Source organism: Salmo salar, chromosome 19 (genome assembly GCF_965601325.2).
Source record: "Salmo salar chromosome 19, fSalSal1, whole genome shotgun sequence".
NCBI classification, from domain to species: domain Eukaryota; kingdom Metazoa; phylum Chordata; class Actinopteri; order Salmoniformes; family Salmonidae; genus Salmo; species Salmo salar.
Genome location: NC_138309.1, coordinates 84,399,321 through 84,420,479, shown reverse-complemented (window position 1 = coordinate 84,420,479; position 21,159 = coordinate 84,399,321). Strand labels below are relative to the sequence as shown.

The following is a 21,159-nucleotide window of genomic DNA, read 5'->3' as shown; positions in this document are numbered from 1 at the left end:
ATTCCATTTACACAACAGCATGTGACATTTATTGTCAATCAGTGTTGCTTCCTAAGTGGACAGTTTGATTTCACAGAAGTGTGATTGACTTGGAGTTACATTGTGTTGTTTAATTATATATATAATTATATATACATTTTTTTTATATATATATATATAAAAAAAAATGTTTAACACATATTTAACCACTTTTTTTGGGTAGGCATAAAACTACCTCCATACTTCCGTAATGTTTTCAGACCGGTGCCGGTTACCTTCAGATGAGTCCCGTGAAACTTGTGGGGGTTTTTCCATGGTGGCCATATTAGTTTGTAAGCCAAACCATTTGGACGCTACAGCCGTTTCCGTGAGAAGACGGATTTTCGGAATGTCTCATGGTCTGGCAAACACCGCTGTAGTTTGGCCATTTTCCACCGCAGATACCGAAGGCCGCCATAGATTGAGACGCAGTCCATGCAAAAAAAAATATCTATTTAGGATTTTTTTTATGGGGATTTTTTTATTATGTTACCTATATTGACACACTGGTGCATTCATATTATTTGATTAAATTAAATGCCATTCACCCCTTGCATAATCGACTTGGGCGAATCAACTGAATCATGAGACACACTATTTTCACGCCACTTCAATGCAAAGTGATTTTCGTTTCAGGTTAGGAGAGCATTTTCACTAACCCTAACCCTTTTCCTAACCTTAACCTCATTCTCCTAACCTGCTACATAAGTTCTCCTAACCTGCTACGAAAAAGTTAATTCGGTATCTAAGTGGCGTGAAGAGTGTTTCTCGCTCTCAAATCTTATCCAAATGTCGACAGTAGATGAGTGTTATGTTCATAGCTAGCTAGTTTACACACATTTGGAGGAAAATACAGTCTTATGTGTGTTCATTTCAGTGTGTTATCTTTGTGCTGCTGGCAATAGGCCAGTAAGAACAGTATCAAATCTACCTAATTCTCACTTGAAACATATTGTGTGTGTTTAATAGGCTAAATTACATATTCTGTTAAGATTTTCTTGAAATTTCTAGTCTATGAGATTTCAGATTTACAGATTATAATGTTTCACAAAAGTAGTTTGGATGTAGAGAACTACTTTTTCAAATTAACTTTAGTTAAGTAACTACATTTTTCTTAAGGGTAGCTTTAGGGTAACTTAAATGTATATTTAGGAATTTTGGCAATATGGACCTCTATCTAGTTCCCCAGAGTCAGATTAACTTGTGGATACCATTTTTATGTCTCTGTGTCCAGCATGAAGGAAGTTAGAAGTAGTTTTGCGAGAGACATTTAAAAAGTTATCCACAAGTTCATCTGACTCTGGGGAAGTAGATAAAGTGCCTCATTTGGTAAAATCCTGACGTATCCCTTTAACTTCTACCAGTGTGTAATAATAAGTAGCTTGGTAAACTCTATTTCAAATCAAATCAAATGTTATTGGTCGCATACACATGGTTAGCAGATGCTATTGGTCACATACACATGGTTAGCAGATGCTATTGGTCACATACACATGGTTAGCAGATGCTATTGGTCACATACACATGGTTAGCAGATGTTATTGGTCACATACACATGGTTAGCAGATGTTATTGGTCACATACACATGGTTAGCAGATGCTATTGGTCACATACACATGGTTAGCAGATGCTATTGGTCACATACACATGGTTAGCAGATGTTATTGGTCACATACACATGGTTAGCAGATGTTATTGGTCACATACACATGGTTAGCAGATGTTATTGGTCACAGACACATGGTTAGCAGATGTTAATGGTCACATACACATGGTTAGCAGATGCTATTGGTCACATACACATGGTTAGCAGATGCTATTGCGGGTGTAGCGAAATGCTTTTCAGAGTAGCTTCCACAACACTGTTAACCAGAGATCAACTGCCGATAATCTAGTGGCCATCCATGGTTGCAATAGGCCCTATCACTTTCTAAAATTGGATTATATGGTGTGTATGATCAGTTCATAAAATCTTTACTTCAAACAAGTCATTTTATGTTCAAATGGAAGGTGTGTCTTAACATTGGTATGAACTAATCATACACATGTGGTCCACTGTAGCTCCGTTGGTAGAGGGTGTTGCTTTGACCACCAGAGTTGTGGGCCCAATTCCCAGGGCCACCTGTATGTAAAATGTATACACGCATGACTAAGTTGCTTTGGATAAAATGTATGTTATTACATCCTTTATAATACTTACATTCAATTTAAAGTTATATTGTTACATTTAAAGGGGTAATTTTTGGCCTTTAATAAATGAATGATATATACCTGTTGATTCATGAACAATATAACTTCAAGGCTTCAAACCGTAGTACTCTGGTGTTGATGTTTTTAAGGTGGTTTGTTTTGATATCAATCATGTTGTGTAGCCAAAGTCAAGGCCAGCCAAGTCAATCATTTATCAAACTGCCCCTCTGAGACAAGGACGTTCTCATCATTGCGCAGCCCTTAAAACATTCTTCACAATATGTAACCAAATGATGACAATAAGGAAGTAGTGTGGTATTTATCACTTTTTTACAACTTTTGAATATGCCTTTTTCGTTGAAACATAATATTGAACTGCACAATAACTTTGCTAGTCAGACTACTAAACAATAACTCATGTTTTTTTTAATATGCATAAACTTTATGCATTTTTGCGTTTTCTTCGACCTCATATTTGTATGTGTTCAAATGCACTGCAATTCTGTATTTCTTTCCTGACATATTTTATTTGTGAAATGGAAATTATGAATAAATATACCTCTAAAACATGCAACAAGTGAAGTTTAATTACATGTGATTATCTAATAATGATTTACTGATTATCTTGCAGGACAATATATTCCTAGAACTCTTCACACTGTCTACCTTGCATAATGCCCCCAACTTACAATTGATAAACTATGCTTCATGAGGTGAATACCTCATGAAGCTGGTTGAGAGAATGCCAAGAGTTGGCAAAGCTGTCATCAAAATATAGGTGGATTTTTTGGTTAATACATGATTCCATATGTGTTATTTCATATTTTTGATGTCTTCACTACTATCTTACAATGTAGAAAATAGTAAAAATAAAGAAAAACCCTTGAATGAATAGGTGTGTCCAAACTTTTGACTGGTACTTTATATATATTTTTTGGACATATATTTAACCCCTTATTTTTGTTAGCACAAAACTGTGTCCTTAATATACAAGGTGCAGTAATCAAATTGAAGGGCAAACGTTCTGTATATTTACACGGTCATGTTTGTCTAGAATCCCACCGAAAGCGGTTCCCCTTGCTGTTTGGGCGGTGCTCGGCGCGGCCACCGATCCCTTTTTCCCTTTTTGGTTTGTTGGGTCTGATTGTTTTCACCTGTTCCTTGTTGAGGTTTGATGAGGAGCTATTTAAACTGGAAATGCCGCTTGCTGTTGTGTGGGCTTGTTTCTCCTGTGTAGTGTTGGTGGATGTGTTATTTTGCTTTTACGCAGCACTGTAGTGGGTCCTGTTTTGGCCCGGCCCGGTTTGGTTTTGCGCCTAGTGTTTTGGTGTGACCTTATTTCACTCCTGCATTAAACTGCGTTCGTCCTACCCTCTGCTCTTTGCGCCTGATTCCTGCACCCACGCGTTACAATGTTGATAGTCAATGATTCATGTTTTGGGTAGGGCTACTAAAGGAGACAATATAAAAGCTACACTGAACTTCAACTGCATTGTCAAATGAAGGTTCAAGACTCATGAGGTAAGTTTGTGTTGCCGTTAACTGATGTTGATAGAGTTAATACAATTTGAAACCTGTGATTTTTATCTTCAGTGCAAACTCCTAAAATTAAGGCAATGTCAAACATTGTATTTTGATCAAACACATTTTCCTTCGGTTTTATTTAAAAATGTAATATTTGTTCATCTTACAATTGGAGTTCATTAGACTGGGAAGAAGGCGAATATGATTTTTTTTGCTCTAGAAGTTTCAGACAGTGGTTTCATGATGGGAGATGCTGAGGACATTGCTGTTGTTGGCATTGGCTGTAATTTCCCAGGAGGTAAAACTCAGACTTTTCTTAATGGTTAACATTTCATGTGGTGGCAACTTGTCTAGTGCACCACCTTAAGTTTCGTTAACCTTTCATAGTTATACCTCATTGTAAACAAAACCCTCTACCTTAACAGTAACAAAAACAATTGTTTGCTGCACTGCTTGGACCCCTAATAATGCCATAATATACCTTTTTAAACTGTTATAAATATATATATTTTTTTATTTCAATACAGGAGAGGGGCTTGACAATTTCTGGAAGGTTCTGTTGGAGGGGAAGAACTGTGCTTTACAGATTCCTGATGAAAGGTTTGACTCTTCCTACTGGTATGACCCCAATGATGACAAAGTTGGAAAATCGCGCACAGATAAGGCTGCACTCATGGATGGGTATGTATCACTCCCATTTTCCTTACAATAAATGAATGGAAAATCTATATACTCTCTGTAACAATTCCTCTTCCAACTATAACTAATTCCAGCAAACGGATGTTCAATGGAAATTCTGCAATTTTCCCATTAAAGATTTCGGCAAGACGTTATTGCTCTGACATTCTGAGATTGTTCTAGGAACATTAAAACATGATGTTAACCCCAGGTCTATAAGAGGATGTTCACCATGTTTTTGGTCACTTTTTAATGGAAAAATGGGAAACGCGCTGGTACGACCTGACAAGACGAACTGGCAACAAACAAACCGAAGACTGTAAAAAGACACAGCAGATCATAGGGTAATGGGAGACACCTGGTGGAGAGGGCAAGCACAATAGAGGTGAAACAGATCAGGGTGTGACGTATTCAATGTCAGATTTTTTTTTACCCATTTACAAATAGGTGCCCTTCTTTGCGAGGCATTGGAAAACCTCCCTGGTCTTTGTGTTTGAAATTCCCCTGCTTGACTGAGGGACCTTACAATTATCTGTATGTGTGGGGTACAGAGATGAGGTAGTCAGTAAAAAATCATGTTAAACACTATTATTGCAGTCTATGCAACTTATTATGTGAATTAGGCACATTTTTACTCCTGAACCTATTTCGGCTTGCCGTGACAAAGTAGTTGAATACTTATTGACTCAAGACATTTCTAAACATAATTCCATTTTGATATTATGGGGTATTGTGTGTGTGTACCAGAGAAGGCTGATGGGAGGAGCTATAGGAGAACAGGCTCATTGTATTGGCTGGAATGGTATAAATGGAACAGAGTCAAACATGTGGTTTCCATATGTTTGATACAGTCCTCCTATAGCTCTTCCCTACAGCCTCCTCTGGTGTAGACCAGTGACACAAAATCTAAATTTAATTCATTTTAAATTCAGGATACATCACAACAAAATATGAAAAAACTCAAGAGTTGTGACTACTTGCTGAAGGCACTGTAAGACAAAACATGTTTTACAAGGGCTTGAGTGAAAGGTCTAACTAGTGTTTCCAAGTGGCCATGCACCTCTCCAACGTGTACACAGTTCCTAAGTCATTTCAATGCACTTTAATGACTCAAAGAGTCTTCAACTACCAGGTGATTTTTTTTTTGTGCCGCTGAGGAACTAGAGTAAGTACACTTGAAGTTGTTTTGTTTGGAACACTGCCCTGCATCCCCGCCTTTACACGATTACTGTTCCTGTTTTACGCAATCCAAAAAGTCCATTATCAATCGCAATTTGGGTCAGGTGGCCATAATTTGAAAGCTTGTTCTATTGCCAACATGACTAGATAAATTATAAAATATGATACTTGAAAATCTCTCAAACCCTCTCTCTGGTTCTGAGACACAGAGGCACAAACTTTAGAGAAACTCTCCAGCCCAGCAGAGGCTACGATCCCCCGGTTTCACACCTCTGGTCCTTGGAAACTCTGTTGCTAGGGTTAACTCTCTCCTGACGTGTGTCATGTGACCTGGCCAGCCAATCAGTGGCCTAGCCAGGGACAGGAGAACCACCAACTCAATCTCTGAACTCTTTCGTTGCATTTTGGAGCCTAGGGTTGAGCACAGCCTCTGTAAACCCCTGACTCCACACCATCTCATCAGCTTAACCTTACTTCCTGGACAATCCTCCACCCTTGACTTCCTACCTGTGTGCTATTGCGTCACTGAGCATACAACCACTAACTCTATCACTATGACACTTCCACCTTGTCCACTTCCTGTTTGCTGTGTGTGTGCCTTTCTTGAGGGTGGCTATAAAGTGTGATTTTCCGGAACAGTTGCACCTAGATCTGAACCAGAACCTCTATCGGAAACCACCACCTGTTGCCGCTCTTTTTCAACCATCTTACAGTGTTTTGCTTTCACAAGGTAATTCAGAGATGCAGATTGTAATTTTGATGCGAATAGAATGGAGTCATGAAGCTGTTCAGATGCCTGATCCGCTCAACTTTTCTTCACAATACAACAAACATAGGCTCATTCTGTTCAGGACAACCCAGGGTATAATGCCATGTCATCTTGTAACTTCATCAAACATAGTGATCATAAACGTTGACTCTGTATATTACAGTTTCATGATATGGAAATGCACATTTGGACTCACGGGTGTTTGACTTGCTTGCATGACAACGAGGAATTTATTATAGTCCTCAGTCTTTTTAAAAATACATTGGGTCCTCGTAGTTTACAGGATTTCCCTCGCTCAAGTTGCAAAAGTTGCCCAATTAGCGGAAGGGATGGGGGCACTTCTTGTCGAGTGTGATGCTAAACTTCAGAACGGCTGTCAGTCAAAACCCATAGAGACCTGTGAAGAGCAGAGCCAGAGCTCTGACGTCATGTCTAGCATGTTACTGTACAGTAAACTCTTTTAAAAAAAATTTTTAAATTTTTTTTTTTAAAGTTTGCACAAATCTTTATTTAACTTGCTGTAAATAACAGTAACATGCAAAACATAAACATAACATAACAGCCAGAGGGAATCCAAAGAAATGAGAAAAATACAAAAAAAAGTATTATATCAAATACAGACAAATATCGAATAAATTTTTTTGACATATTGTTTTGACATACGTTTTAAAGATTCTACGTACTGTTCCAAATCAGATAAAAAAATTAAGAAAAGGGGCTTTTTCTTCATAAATTTTGATTTATGGATAAAAGATTTTCCTAATAAAATAAAGAGATTTATGACATACTCACGTTCAATTGTGGAATCAGTGTAGTAAAATAATATGTCAAACTTAGTAATATCAATGGTTGTATGCAATTTGCGGCTAAGATATAGTTTTACATCAGTCCAAAACACTTCACTATATAAACAATTACAGAATAAGTGTTCAATAGATTCAGTTTCTAGTTCACAAAAACTGCATTCACTGGTAACGTCAAATATATATTTAGAAATCAAGCTATTACACGGATAGCATCTATGGATTATCTTAAAGGAGATCTCCTTTACTTTATTGGTCACCATAAATCTGTGTGGAGTGAGCCAAGCACGGCGCCAGTTTACATCAAACGATGAAGCCCAACAAAATATCGCAGAGGGAATAGACTTCCTGTAGAAAATATCCCTTTTTAAACGATTGTTGAATTTCGTATCTAGTAGACCAATGCCATTCACCTGAATATCGCTTACAATCGGAGATATTCCAAAATATGCATTATTCTGAAGTAAAGTTTTTATCCCACTAGGTATAGCTTTAATAACAGTGTCATATTCCATGCTTGAAACCTCAAAGTTGTATATTTCCATAAATTCTCTCTGTGTAAATAGATTCCCACTGTTATTAACCAATTGGCTGACAAGAACAATGTTTTTCGAGAACCATTTATGGTTAAATAACATCTTATTTCTATGTAATATTGACCCATTGTTCCAAATAAAACATTTATGAGGTGAAAAGTTGTGTTTATACAACAAAGCCCAGCACATTAAAGCCTGCTTGTGAAAAACTGCCAGTTTCACAGGAATTTTACCCACAATATATGGACATTGTAGTAAAAAATTAAGCCCGCCGAACTTCTGAAACAAAATGAGGTATAATATTCCAGAAGCTATGAGGATTTTTTATGTACCTTTTAATCCAGTTGACCTTTGATATCTGATTGAAGAGAGTGAAATCTAAGACATTTAGACCGCCATCACAAACCCTGTTGGTGATAACATCTCTTTATCTTATGTGGCTTGTTTTTCCATATGAAGTTGTACAAAAGCCTATCTAAGGTACAGCAAGTGGATTTGGGAATGTCAATAGATGAAAAAAGATAGCCCCTCAGCATTGGATAAAAGCACCCTTCCTTGAAGACTTAAATCCCTCCCTAACCATGAGGATAATTTTTTTTTGACAGATTCAGTTACAGGGTTCAAATTAAGATCATTCATAGCCTTAAGATTTTTGGTGATCTTTACACCGAGGTAGGTTACAGTATCTTTTTCAGAGATGTTACAATCTGATGACTGAATATTGATATTGAATATTGATGACTGAAGGTGCATACCTCATCAATCCTTAGGCTGAGGAAAATCTAGAAATTCACAACTTGATTTTAATCTATCAACGACAAAAAATAATTGGTGCAATATTGACGTTGCTTTGCAATCACACAGATTTAAGAAAAGGTCATTTTCAGTCTGACTGTTAATCTTTGTATGTTCTAATTCTCAGAGTATTACTACCTGATAATGTAAACGTTATACATTACCCTCTCTCCCTCAGTGACATGAATAAGTATATTTCATATTCTCAGAACCCAACAGATGTGTCCTCTGTTTACTGAAATACACAATACCTCAGGTTCACTCCTAGAGAAAAAGGTGCCATCTAGAACCTTAAACGGTTCTTCAGCTGTACCCATATGAGAACCCCTTGAACGATTATTTTGGGTTCCATGTAGAACCCTTTTCCACAAATGGTTTCATTTTATATGGAACCTAAAAGGGCCCTCCTATGGGGACAGTTGAAGAACCCTTTTGGAACCTTTTTTTCTAAGAGCGTGAGGTACAACATTGCTGACAGTTTTATTTCTTGGAGTTCCCCTTTGAATTATTTATCATTTTGCAGGTTTAATGAGTTTGATCACAAGTTCTTTGGCATCACTGAAACTGAAGTGGAACAAATGGACCCCCAGCAGAAACTCCTTCTTCAGTGTGCATACAGGGCTCTGGAGAATGCTGGGATGCCAATGGAGAAGGCCAGTGGGACCAAGACAGGAGTGTTTATAGGTAAAGTGGATAATAATGTGTTTATTTTAGGGTGTTTTCACAGCCAGTGTCCCATAAAAGGATCTTATGGTAGGGCTTGTTCAGAAGTGCGTTCACTGATTTTTCAATTTTGTCAAATTATCCTGGTTTCTCGCTAAAAAGACGGCAATGTGAATGCAAAGATGATTTGGACCACAGAAATGTTGGGCCCAAATAATTACGAAAACCATGCACAAATTACCCCCACCTACCCCAAACAGATACTCTAAGCAACCCCAAACGACCCCAGAATACCAGAAACTCTCTCTATTGCCACAAGATTTGTCTATCCTTCAACAAGTTATATCTAATTTTATAAAATAAAATGCCTTAATCAAATATATGCAATCGATTCTCCATCGTAATGGCCCTTTGGCAACCTTTAATTGAAAATACAGCTCCTGGCAGAGAGCACGGAAGTACTGCCCCGCTCCTCTGAACTAAAAATACATGACATTTTTGCCTAGTAGTAGTAGTAGTAACTGAAATATGGACACTGCCTGTAGGACTATAACTCGCACATGTGGCCTAATATAATAGTATTTGGAAGTAGACAGAGATGACCACCCGGGACCCTGACAGCAGTGGAAGCATCAATCAATTCAGGCTACACGTGTACCAATCGTCAGTTTATCAAGTGTTCTTGGGCATACACTGCGTAATGAAATGTAGAAAATGTAACCGACAGAGCATCATTTTATGCTGAGCAGAAAGAGCCTCTTAATAGATGTACTATGTTGAAATCGCTCCGTCATTTCCTGGTTGCTAAAATTCTAACAGTTCACCTAATTTCAGTTTATGTGACAAAACAAGCAAGTATAATGTAGAGAATCATTGTAATGCCTAAACCACTGTGACACATCTTTTCAATAACCAAAAACATTGTATTTTCAGCTGTTTGAAGCGAGTGTGTCAAAGTAAAAGACACAAAAACGAAACTTCAGAACAGGAAGCATAGAAATGGCACACATAGAACAGATCTACCGCTTCTTAGACTTCCTTTCAATTAGAATGACAGATCTATATCTCACATTACTATGTGAATTTGGTGGTCCCCAAAAAGTGACATATTGCCGCTTTGAAGTGGTTTAGATGGTACAATGATTATCTACCCTATACTTGCTGGCTTTGTCAAACTGAAATGAGGCGAATTAGAATGTTAGCAACCAGGAAACCGGCAGAGCGATTTCCGCATAGTGCATCTTTAAGAGGAGCAGCACTGCTTTCGCCAAGGTTTTATTGAAATTATTAGGAGCATCTGACACTCTGCAAATGTTAGGTGTCTAGTAAAGCAGGGGGTAAGGCTCTGACAACGGAAATAGGTAAAGGGAATGTTTGACAGGTTAAAGAAGGATTTGTAAGCCTTGAGACATGGATTACGCATAGGTGCCATTCAGAGGGCGAATGGGAAAGAAAGAATTGAAGTGAACGGGGTATGGTAGCATTTACCCTAGCCCTTACCCTAATCATAAGTATACAGTATGTTGTGTAACAATTAGTAATTACATTACTTGTTACACTGTAACGGCCGGTGCAGGACGTAGACCAAGGCGCAGCGTGGTTAGAGCTCATCATGAAATTTATTGAAATGAACACTGAATCAAAAACCAAAGTGCAACAGCTAAACAGTTCTGTCAGGTTAGAATACTAAACAGAAATAAACCACCCACAAAACAGTGAGAAACCCCCTACACAAATATGGTCTCTAATCAGAGGCAATGATTTTCAGCTGCCTCGAATTAGAGACCAACCCCAAACAATTCCAACATAGAAACAGAAACTAGATATTTAAACATAGAAATAGAATAACATAGATCAACCCCAAAACACACAAAACAAACACCCCCTGCCACGCCCTGACCAAACTATAATAACAAAATGACCCCTTACTGGTCAGGATGTGACATACACTATGCTTACAGGAAAAATGACAGTTATAAAGACATTGTAATGTAAGCGAATTGGCTATTTATTATTTAATAATTTCGGTATTATTGTCCATTTAATTTTGACTGCATTGGTCCTCCATTGAAAGAAAGCCCACACACAATAAAATGTCAAATGTGTATTATTTTCAATAATGTGTGCCTATTTTCATTCAAGGTCTTATGAACAGAGATTATGAACAATCTGCTGCATTTATGAACCCAAATGTAATCAACCACTGCACCGGCACCGGACTTTCTATGAGTATAGCAGCCAACAGAGTCTCATACGTCTTCAACTTCACTGGACCCTCACTCTCCATTGACTGTGCCTGCTCTTCATCCCTTGTTGCTCTTCATTTAGCTTGTCAAGCCATAAGACAAGGTGTGTAATGTATCACATTTACCTACGTTTTACAACGCATGCAACATTCTGTCAAAATGTAACCTTACACACTGACTGAATTCACTACAACAATTCACTACGATTTATTTTACAAAGCCCTTTTTACGCAGCTCTGTCAAAGTGCCTTGAAGAGCAAAGCAAAAGCAATGGTGGCTCTCATCACAAAATATAATCTGACGGATTTGTATACTGTATGCTTTCGGTTCTCAGGTGACTGCGAGATGGCTCTTTGTGGTGGCGTCAATTGTATCATACAGCCACTAGTCTTTGTCGCTCTCAGCAAAGCAAAGATGATTTCACCTGAAGGCACCAGCAAACCTTTCTCCAGCAGAGCAGATGGCTATGGCAGAGGAGAAGGCTGTGGGATTATTCTTCTGAAGCCACTAAAAAAAGTAAATTATTTTCTGTTTCAATGTCACAAAATTGCTCTCACATTGACTTAGACTTTTTTTTTAACCTTACATACTTATTTATATTTTATACAGGCTCTCAAGGAGAATGACCATGTATGGGGCATCATAAGCAACACTGCTGTAAACCAAGACGGCCACACAGTCACTCCAATCACCAAGCCATCCATGGTCCAGCAAGAGGAGCTGCTGCGAGGAATCTATTCAGAGTCTGACCTGTTATCGGTCCAGTACATAGAGGCTCATGGGACTGGAACTCCAGTGGGGGATCCCATAGAAGCAGGCAGCATCTCCAAAGTCATTGCCAAAGCCAGACCTCCAGGTTCAGAGATACTCCGCATCGGCTCTGTGAAAGGCAACATTGGACACACTGAATCTGCAGCTGGAGTGGCAGGGCTAATCAAGGTACTCCTAATGATGAAACATGAAACCATTGTCCCTTCACTGTTCTACTCTGAGGACAGTGCCAGTATAGATGCTAAAGCTTTAAATGTAAAGATCCCTACTAAAGCAGAAAAGTGGAGAGATTCTATTGCAAGGGTTGCAGGAATAAACAATTTTGGTTTTGGAGGAACAAATGCACATGCGATTGTCAAACAACACAAGCAGTCAAATGTTCCTCAAAAAAGTGGTAGGAAATCACACAATTGTTTTGTCCTCTCTGCCAGTTCTGAAAAGTCGATGAGTATGATGATGGAGGACACAATTCAACAGATAAACACAGACAACAAAGGTGATCTAGAAGCTCTTGCATACACATCTGCTTGTAGAAGAAGCCACTTGAAACATCGATATCGGAGGGCATTCAGAACTCTCTCTCTGGCTGATCTAAAAGACCAACTCAAGTCTGCCATGAACAAGGTAACAACACCATCTTACTCAGATCCCAGGCTAGTATTTGTCTTCTGTGGGAACGGTGTAACCTATCAAGGCATGTGCCAGCAGCTCCTGAAACATGAGCCTGTGTTCAGAGAGAAGATCAGCCAAATTGAGATGCTTTTCCAAAAGTTCAATAACATGAGTATCATAGAGAGACTTGAGAGTGATTCAGAGAGTAAGGATCTTTCAAAACCAGATGTTGTCCAGCCCCTACTCTTTGCCATTCAGGTTGGCATAGCCAGTCTCTTCAAGCACTGGGGCATCAAACCTGATGCCATTCTTGGCCACTCTGTAGGAGAGGTTGCTGCTGCCCACTGCTCTGGGCTGTTGTCCCTTGAGGATGCAGTGAAGGTGATCTACTTCCGCAGTACTCTGCAGAATAAGGTCACAGGAGGGAAAATGCTTGTGGTCAGTAACATGGTCGTGTCAGAGGTCTTGAACCTCCTTCCCTCCTACTCAGATAAGATTTCCTTGGCTGCCTTCAACAGCCCACAGTCCTGCACCCTCTCAGGTTATGCAGAGGCTATTGACAGTCTCCATCAAAAGCTGAGCAGCTCCGTCAAGAAGAAGAATCTGTTCCTCCGTGTTCTGGATGTCCCTGCTGCATACCACAGCCAGATGATGGATCCCATCCTGTCTCAACTAGAGGACAGTATTGGCTCTTTACAAGTCAATGATGTTGAGACAGAATTGTTCTCCACAGTGACAGGAAGGGAGGTAGAGCAGCCAGACTTCAGCACAGGCAAATACTGGGCCAGGAACATACGAGAGCCAGTTTCATTTGAACAGGCAGTGAGATCAGCAGCCAAAGTGAAAAAGAATGTAGTCTTTGTGGAGATTGGCCCTAGAAGGGCTCTACAAAGAAACATCCAGGAGACGCTGGGAAATGACACCATAGTTCTGTCCTCAGTGCAGCCAGATAAAGATCATGAGACAATGCTGAATACTGTGTCCAAACTGTTTGAGTTGGGGGTTCAGGTAGACTGGGATCAGTTCTACAGAGGCCGTGAGGCTTCACCAACACCTTTCCCAAGGTATCAGTTTGATTCTACTCGGAGAGATGTTATCATTGCTGCGTCAAAGGTACATCATACATCAGGTAATCATCCTGTGCTAACTCCTACAGCTAGCGATAGCAATACCTTCAGTTGTGATCTGTCTTCTGATTCAGTATCCTACCTGCATGAGCATAAACACAACGGTGTTGCCATAATCCCTGGTGCCTTCTATACTGAGTTGGGTTTGGCTGCCTTCATGGCCAGTGCCAAACCAAAAGTTCCACTCAACACACTGCAACTCAGTGTCAGTTTTCAGAGTCCCTATGTTTTCACACAGAATGCACCAGAGATTAAAGTGCAACTTGAACCAGCAGTGGATGAGACCCATTTTAAGATATATTCTCCCTCCACAAACCATGCTTCAGGCACAATAACGTGCAAGCGAGGACAGCTAGCTGAAGAGCAGAACATTTCGCTAAGCTCTATCTACAAAAGATGCAATTCAGTGTTGAGTTCTGAAAAGTTCTACACTAAAATTGCTCTGGGTGGGTTTCAGTATGGCACTGTTTTCCAGAACAAGGGGGATGTACACTATGGTGAAGAGTTTAAGGAGGCTTTTTCAGTTGTCACAGTTCCAGAAGAATTGCTGTCTCAGTTGCATGAATACTGCATTCACCCTGTAGTGTTAGACTTCCTGATGCAACTTGCTCCTGTTACAGTAGCATATAGATCCTCTTCAAGGCCCGGGTTTCCTGTCAAAATAGGCAGCTTGACAGTGTTTGAACCCCTGCAAGAGGAAATGATTGTGTATCTGAAAGCAATTGATGAAGGCTATGATCACTTTGAGGTATGTGGTTGCTTTACAGACAAAGTGGGAAGAGTTTTGGTTGAGCTTAAGCATGTGATGATCACGTATCTTGGGAGCCGCTCTCATGTTGTGGAAGAATACTTCTTCCACAATGACTTCAATGTTGTCTGTGAGGATATCAATTCCTCTAATGCCAGTGAGGCACCAAAGGCCTTGGTCTTTTCTGACCAGGTAGGCCTTCCAAAAGCCATGCAACCACACTTAAGTTCACAGTCTAGATACATCTCCTTCACACAATCTAAGGAGGTCTTGAGCCATGGATTTCCTACACTCCTGGCAAACCTTAATATCACAGATCTCAACAAACACTTCCAGGAGGTCTTATTTGTGTGGGGTCAGGAAGATGTTACTTCACTGAAAACTGAGTATGTTCTGGAGAATATGGTAAGCTGCTGTGAGATGTTCAGGAAAATTGTCCTGGCACTGAGGGCCATGCAATTTGCAAATTCCATCAGAGTAATAACCTACCGGTCAGCAGAGAACACAGTGGACCACATCAGCGCAGGCTTTGTCCTGTCAGGCATGACTAGATCGTGTGCTGCAGAAATGGATAACCTTTCCTTCCAGCTGATTGACATCAACTCTGTCTCTACAGAGGACATGAGAGCTCTGTCTCAGGTCTTAAAGTCATACCCTTGCAAAAGATACCCAGAGTTGGTTGTGAAAGGTGGGCTGATTTGGAAACCTGATATTGTACATACTCCCATTGGCAGCATTGAGAGCACTGAGGGAAGGATTTTCTCTTCAATGTCTGAGCCATGCATCTTTCAGACAAATGACCCCTGCAGAATAACTAGCTTGTCTGCTATTCCCTGTGATGTTGATGATACAAACATCCATGAGCAATCAGTCAAGATTCAGCTCAGTAAGATATGTGTTCATTCCTCAGACTACTATCCTGTCAGTGTCTCTGATCTGAACTATGGTCAGACAATATACTGGAAGAATCACACATCTCAGAAGCACCAGCTTCTTGCACTTGACTTCAGTGGTACTGTCACAGCTATAGGGAAAGATGTGAACACACTGAAAGTGGGAGACCATATAGTATCATGTTATCCCATTGCTGCATCTTCTAAGATTGTGATTCCTGAAGCAGCATGCTACAAGACAAAGAGGCTCACATTTCTGAAAGAGGCTCCTTGTGTGTCCTACTTTGTTCTGGCATGGGAAATACTGCACAGACTGTTACCTAGAGTCAAACATAGAAGGTTGAGCATCATCTCCTCTGTTCCTGACTCTAGTCTGCTGAAGGTCCTAATCCAAACAGCAAACAAATCAGGATGGAATGCCATTGTAGGGACACCGTGCAATGGGATGTTTGTTGATGCAATTCTCCTCCTTCCACCATTTGATAAATCTCTGTTGGCAGAAGCCAGCAATTGTCCTGATGTCAGACATGTTGTCATTGTCTGTGAATCCCAGTCCCAATGCTTGCTTGAACAGAGTGTTTTCCAGAATGTTAAGGATAGTGTTCACATACAGACTCTTCAGATGTCCAGCATCTTACAAAGGGGATCACTCATTGCCAAGAGGCCACACATTTATCGTTTGCTCAAATCCACGCAATTGGACAGGATATCATTTTCTCTAGAGACCTCTACATTTCAGAAAATGTCATCCGGTAGCATTGACTTCCTGTCTGTTGAGGAATCTGAGTCGTACTTCAGCTCAAAGACCCTGTCTGGTGTGGTACTGAGTAAAGATGATTCCAAAGGCACACTGTCCAACATTCAGTTGCTGCCTAAACCAACCTCTCTTTTCCAGAAGAAGTCTGTGTACATTGTCACAGGTGGTCTCTCTGGGCTGGGGTTTGAAACAGTGAAGTTCCTTTCCCAGAAAGGTGGAGAGTACATCGTCATACTCTCCAGAAGTAGCCCCACACCAGACATACAGCAGGAGATAGTCCTTCTGGAGAGACAATGGACTGTCCAGATTGTATGGATGGGATGTGATGTCTCTGTTTCTGAGCATGTGCTCAGAGTGATTGGTCTCATTGGTCAGAAGTTTCCCTCTTGTCCAATCAAAGGGGTGTTTCACAGTGCAGTCGTCCTGCATGATGGGTTGATTGAAACCCTTGACAAATCCCACTTCGAGAAAGTCCTAAAGCCCAAGGTGAATGGAGCGCTGAATCTGCACCACGCCACAAAACACTGTAAGTTAGACTACTTTGTGTGCTACTCTTCCATCTCTTCTTTCCTTGGCAATGCCTCACAAACAAACTATGCAGCAGCCAATTCATTCCTGGACTACTTCTGTCACTATAGACGGAATATTGGACTATCTGGGCAATCCATCAACTGGGGAGCTTTGAACCTTGGTCTCCTGCTTAACAAGGATCATTTACACAGGTTTCTGGAGAGAAGGGGATTGATGGTGATGGATGTTACAGAGATTCATGAGAGTTTGGAACAATGCCTCTTGCTAAACAAACCCCAACAGGTTGTATGTAGGTTTCACGTCAAGAACATGATGAGCAATGTCCTCTCTCAAAATGCATCATTGACCATGCGTATGACTGCATTAGTGGATGAGGCAGTGCAAAAACTCAAATTCCAAAAGTCACAGTCTGAACATACTTCTGTGCCATCCTCCCCAAGTGAATACATCAGGTCTGTACTCAGTCAAACAATTGGTGTTGACAAGAATGAGTTAGATTACGATTCTCCTCTCTCTGCCTTAGGCATTGACTCAATGCTAGCCATGACCCTGCAGAACCTCATCTTTCAGGATAGGGGTGTGAATGTGCCTCTGGTTACATTGCTGGACCCCAATGGGACACTGTCTACATTGGTATCAATGTTGATGGAGAGTACTGAGGGTGAATCTCAGAATGATGATCAGAAAGAGGACATGACCGATGACATGTTCACAAGACTATAGAGATTTTAATTTAACATTTATAGTTAGAGGTGGCCGGTAGAGACATATCCTGAACCTAGAGAGTATGCCTTCCAAGTCTGGTTGTATTCCCACCTGTAGCAGTGACTGCCCAGGTATGTTTATAGTCAGTAATCCCACAGGTAAAGAAAGATGTTTTGGACCAAAGACTCCATACTATTTCTCCCTGATGTTTAGAAGATCCAAGCAACTATATTTGTGTAAATATATTTCTGTAATAATGATGTTTTAACACTTTTTAATATGTTTATCTGTTAGGATATTACTTTATTCTTATATTAATCTTAAAAACACGTACTAATCTGTAATGAATTTCTTCTGTAAAATTTTAAATAAAATGATTTCAAATGAACCAGTTTAAAGTCACTTAACTTTTAATTAATTTATGAGTTAACATTATTGTTCTTGTTTTTATTATGGGTTCAAGCAGCTAAGATGGGTGAAACCCTATTGTATTTCTTGCCGTTGATTATTATTTTCGTTCTTCTGCCGATTTGGTAAAGAAATAGCAAATTCCCGTGAGATGGTCAGGCATTGGAGGTTGCAACCTTGCATGATGGTAGAAGGCCAAGGGTCACACCCTCTCATGCAATGCCAAGCCAATTGGCCACATGGTGGCGCTGTAACAACCAATTGAAAATGCAAAATTTGAAAGGTCACGCCCCCTCACCCCGCCCGTTTGAGCTAGAGTCCTGAAGTTTGCTACATGTGTTCCTTGTGAGGAGAGGGACCTATTTACCTCAAGGACCCATGATGGATTTTCTGCCATTTTGAGTCTAGCTATCCTGTAGAGTTTGGTTGTTTGGCCTTATGTGGCGTTTGGACAGGAAAACCATTCATGCAAGCTCATTGGCTAATATCGGACATACTGTTCGAGCTAGAGTCCTGGAAAATATTGCTTGAAGACTACGGATGCTATTTAAAAAATGTGTCCCGATCGCTCAAGTGTTTCTGGAGTAAGAAAGCAGTCAACATAAAAAAGCAAATGTTCAAAATCCATCAAAAGCATATTGCATGATCTGTTTGACTTCTGATAATTCGGCAACATGGTAAGTAGCTTGTTCTTTCTCATCCTGATAGTTGTTATGCAAAGAAAAGTATAGAAATGTCTATCACAATTTCATCCCAATAAAAACAAGAATGTTGCATAAAAAAGGAAGGCTGCAACAAAATATTAAACAAGAAACAAATGAATAATCCCACATTATATACATGATTTGTATATGTGACATTGGTATCAAACCACATGTTACATTCCCAAAACACCAACTCACAGAAAAAGAGAACTAACAAATGATTCAGTGACAACCAAAATGAAACTTTGGGGGGGGGGGGGGGGGATTTAGAATAGGTCTTAATGGACTCCCACTGGATTTGCCTGACAACAGACAAACTAAATGAAAAACCCACACCAACTTAGGATAGGGAGTACCATCGTCTATGAAGAAAAACTGCACTGGGGGGGATAACAACAGGTGAGGGCATGAGGTGTACTTCTCCCAACATCTCATCTCCAACTGATGCACTGGGCCAGCAGGTCTTAAATACCAGCTGGGCCTGCGCAGGTGAAACAAATCCTGACAAATGAGATGACTGGCTGGGCCAGCATAGGTGAAGCCCATCCTGATTAACGAGGTGAGGCCAATCAATGCGCACCACAACGTGCTATGTTACACATGCTAAAAAGAAAAACCAAAGCCTGTAAAAAGAAATCATACAAGACAAAACAGACAATTTGATTTTTTATTATATTTGACATATATATATATATATATTACAGTGCCTTCAGAAAGTATTCATGCCCCTTGACTTATTCCACATTTTGTTGTTACAGCCTGAATTCAAAATGGATTACATGTTTTTTCTCACCCATCTACACACATACCTCATATTGACAAAGTGAAAACATGTTTATTTTTTTGCAAATGTTTTGAAAATTAAATACTGTTGCAGTGATTATAGCTGTGAGTATTTCTGGGTAAGTCTTTAAGAGCTGTGCACATGTGGATTGTACAATATTGCACATTATTATTTTTTAAATTCTTCAAGCTCTGTCAAGTTGGTTGCTGATCCTTGTCAAACAACCATTTTCAAGTCTTGCCAATAGATGTTCAAGACAATTTATGTCAAAACTGTAACTAGGGCACTCAAGAACATTTCAAGTCATCTTGGTATGCAACTCCAGTGTATATTTGGCCTTGTGTTTCAGTTATTGTCCTGCTGAAAGGTGAATTTGCCTCCGTGTCTTTTGGAAAACAGTCTGAACTAGGACATCATTTTTTTGCCACTTATTGCAAACAGGATGCATGTTTTGGAATATTTGTATTCTGTACAGGCTTCCTTCTTTTCAGTCTGTCATTTAGGTTATTATTATGGAATAATACAATGTGGATCCATCCTCAGCTTTCTCCTATCACAGCTATTAAACTCTATAACTGTTTTAAAGTCACCATTATCCTCATGGTGAAATCCCTGAGCAGTTTCCTTCCTCTACGATAACTGAGTTCGTAAGTGTGCCTGTATCTTTGTAGTGACTGGGTGTATTGATACAACATCCAAATTGTAATTCATATCTTCATCATGCTCAAAGGGATATTCAAGGCATTGGAAAACCTCCCTGGTCTTTGTGGTTGAATCTGTGTTTGAAATTCCCTGCTCGACTGAGGGACGTCAGAGTTAATTGTATGCGTCGGGTACAGAGATGAGGTAGTCATTCAAAAAGCATGTTAAAAACGATTTTTGCAAACAGTAAGTCCATGCAACTTATTTGAAATGTTTACTCCTGAATTATTATTATTTAGGCTTGCCATAAGAAAGGGGTTGAATACTTATTCACTCAAGACATTTCAGCTTTACATTTGTAATATATTTTAAACATTTCTAAAAACATAATTCCACTCTACATTATGGGGTATTGTGTGAAGGCCAGTGACACATCTCAATTTATTCCATTTTAAATACAGGCACAACACTTTCTGAAGGCACTGTGTGTGTGTGTGTATATATATATATATATATATATATATATACAGTGCCTTCGGAAAGTATTCAGACCCCTTGACCTTTTCCACATTTTGTTACGTTACAGCCTTATTCTAAAATGGATTAAAAAAAGTGCACATTTCTTAAATATGAAAACAAAAATACCTTATTTACGTAAGTATTCTTTCCATGACACTCGAAATTGAGCTCAGGTGCATCCTGCTTCCATTGATCATCCTTGAGATGTTTCTACAACTTGATTGGAGTCCACCTGTGGTAAATTCAATTGATTGCACATGATTTGGAAATGCACACACCTGTTTATATAATGTCCCACAGTCGACAGTGCATGTCAGAGCAAAAACCAAGCCATGAGTTCGAAGGAATTGTCCGTAGAGCTCCAAGACATGGTTGTGTCGATGCACAGATCTGAGGAAGGATACCAAAACATTTCTGCAGCATTGAAGGTCCCCAGAACACAGAGACCTCCATCATTCTTTAATGGAAGAAGTTTGGAACACCAAGACTCTTCCTAGAGCTGGCCGCTCTGCAAAACTGAGCAATCGCGGGAGAAGGGCTTTGGTCAGGGAGGTGA

The 21,159-nt window shown here is 39.7% G+C and overlaps 1 protein-coding gene across 3 annotated transcripts; it reads left to right on the top strand.

The window, feature by feature from the left end:
- Positions 1-3,440: 3,440 nt before the first annotated feature.
- On the top strand, positions 3,441-17,934 carry LOC106579696 (uncharacterized). 3 transcript variants are annotated; one of them, XM_045702790.2, is made up of 8 exons: positions 3,452-3,730; positions 3,954-4,031; positions 4,261-4,414; positions 9,017-9,177; positions 11,299-11,505; positions 11,737-11,918; positions 12,012-12,341; positions 12,605-12,894. In XM_045702790.2, the coding sequence occupies exons 2-8, from the start codon at positions 3,974-3,976 to the stop codon at positions 12,608-12,610; spliced, it is 1,098 nt and encodes a 365-aa protein (XP_045558746.1). In that variant the 5' UTR covers positions 3,452-3,730; positions 3,954-3,973; the 3' UTR covers positions 12,611-12,894. The 3 variants fall into 3 exon arrangements, with proteins under 3 accessions (XP_045558745.2, XP_045558744.2, XP_045558746.1); XM_045702789.2 differs by having other exon boundaries at positions 3,441-3,730; positions 3,957-4,031; positions 12,012-17,934; XM_045702788.2 differs by having other exon boundaries at positions 3,441-3,730; positions 12,012-17,934.
- The last annotated feature ends 3,225 nt before the right edge of the window (positions 17,935-21,159 follow it).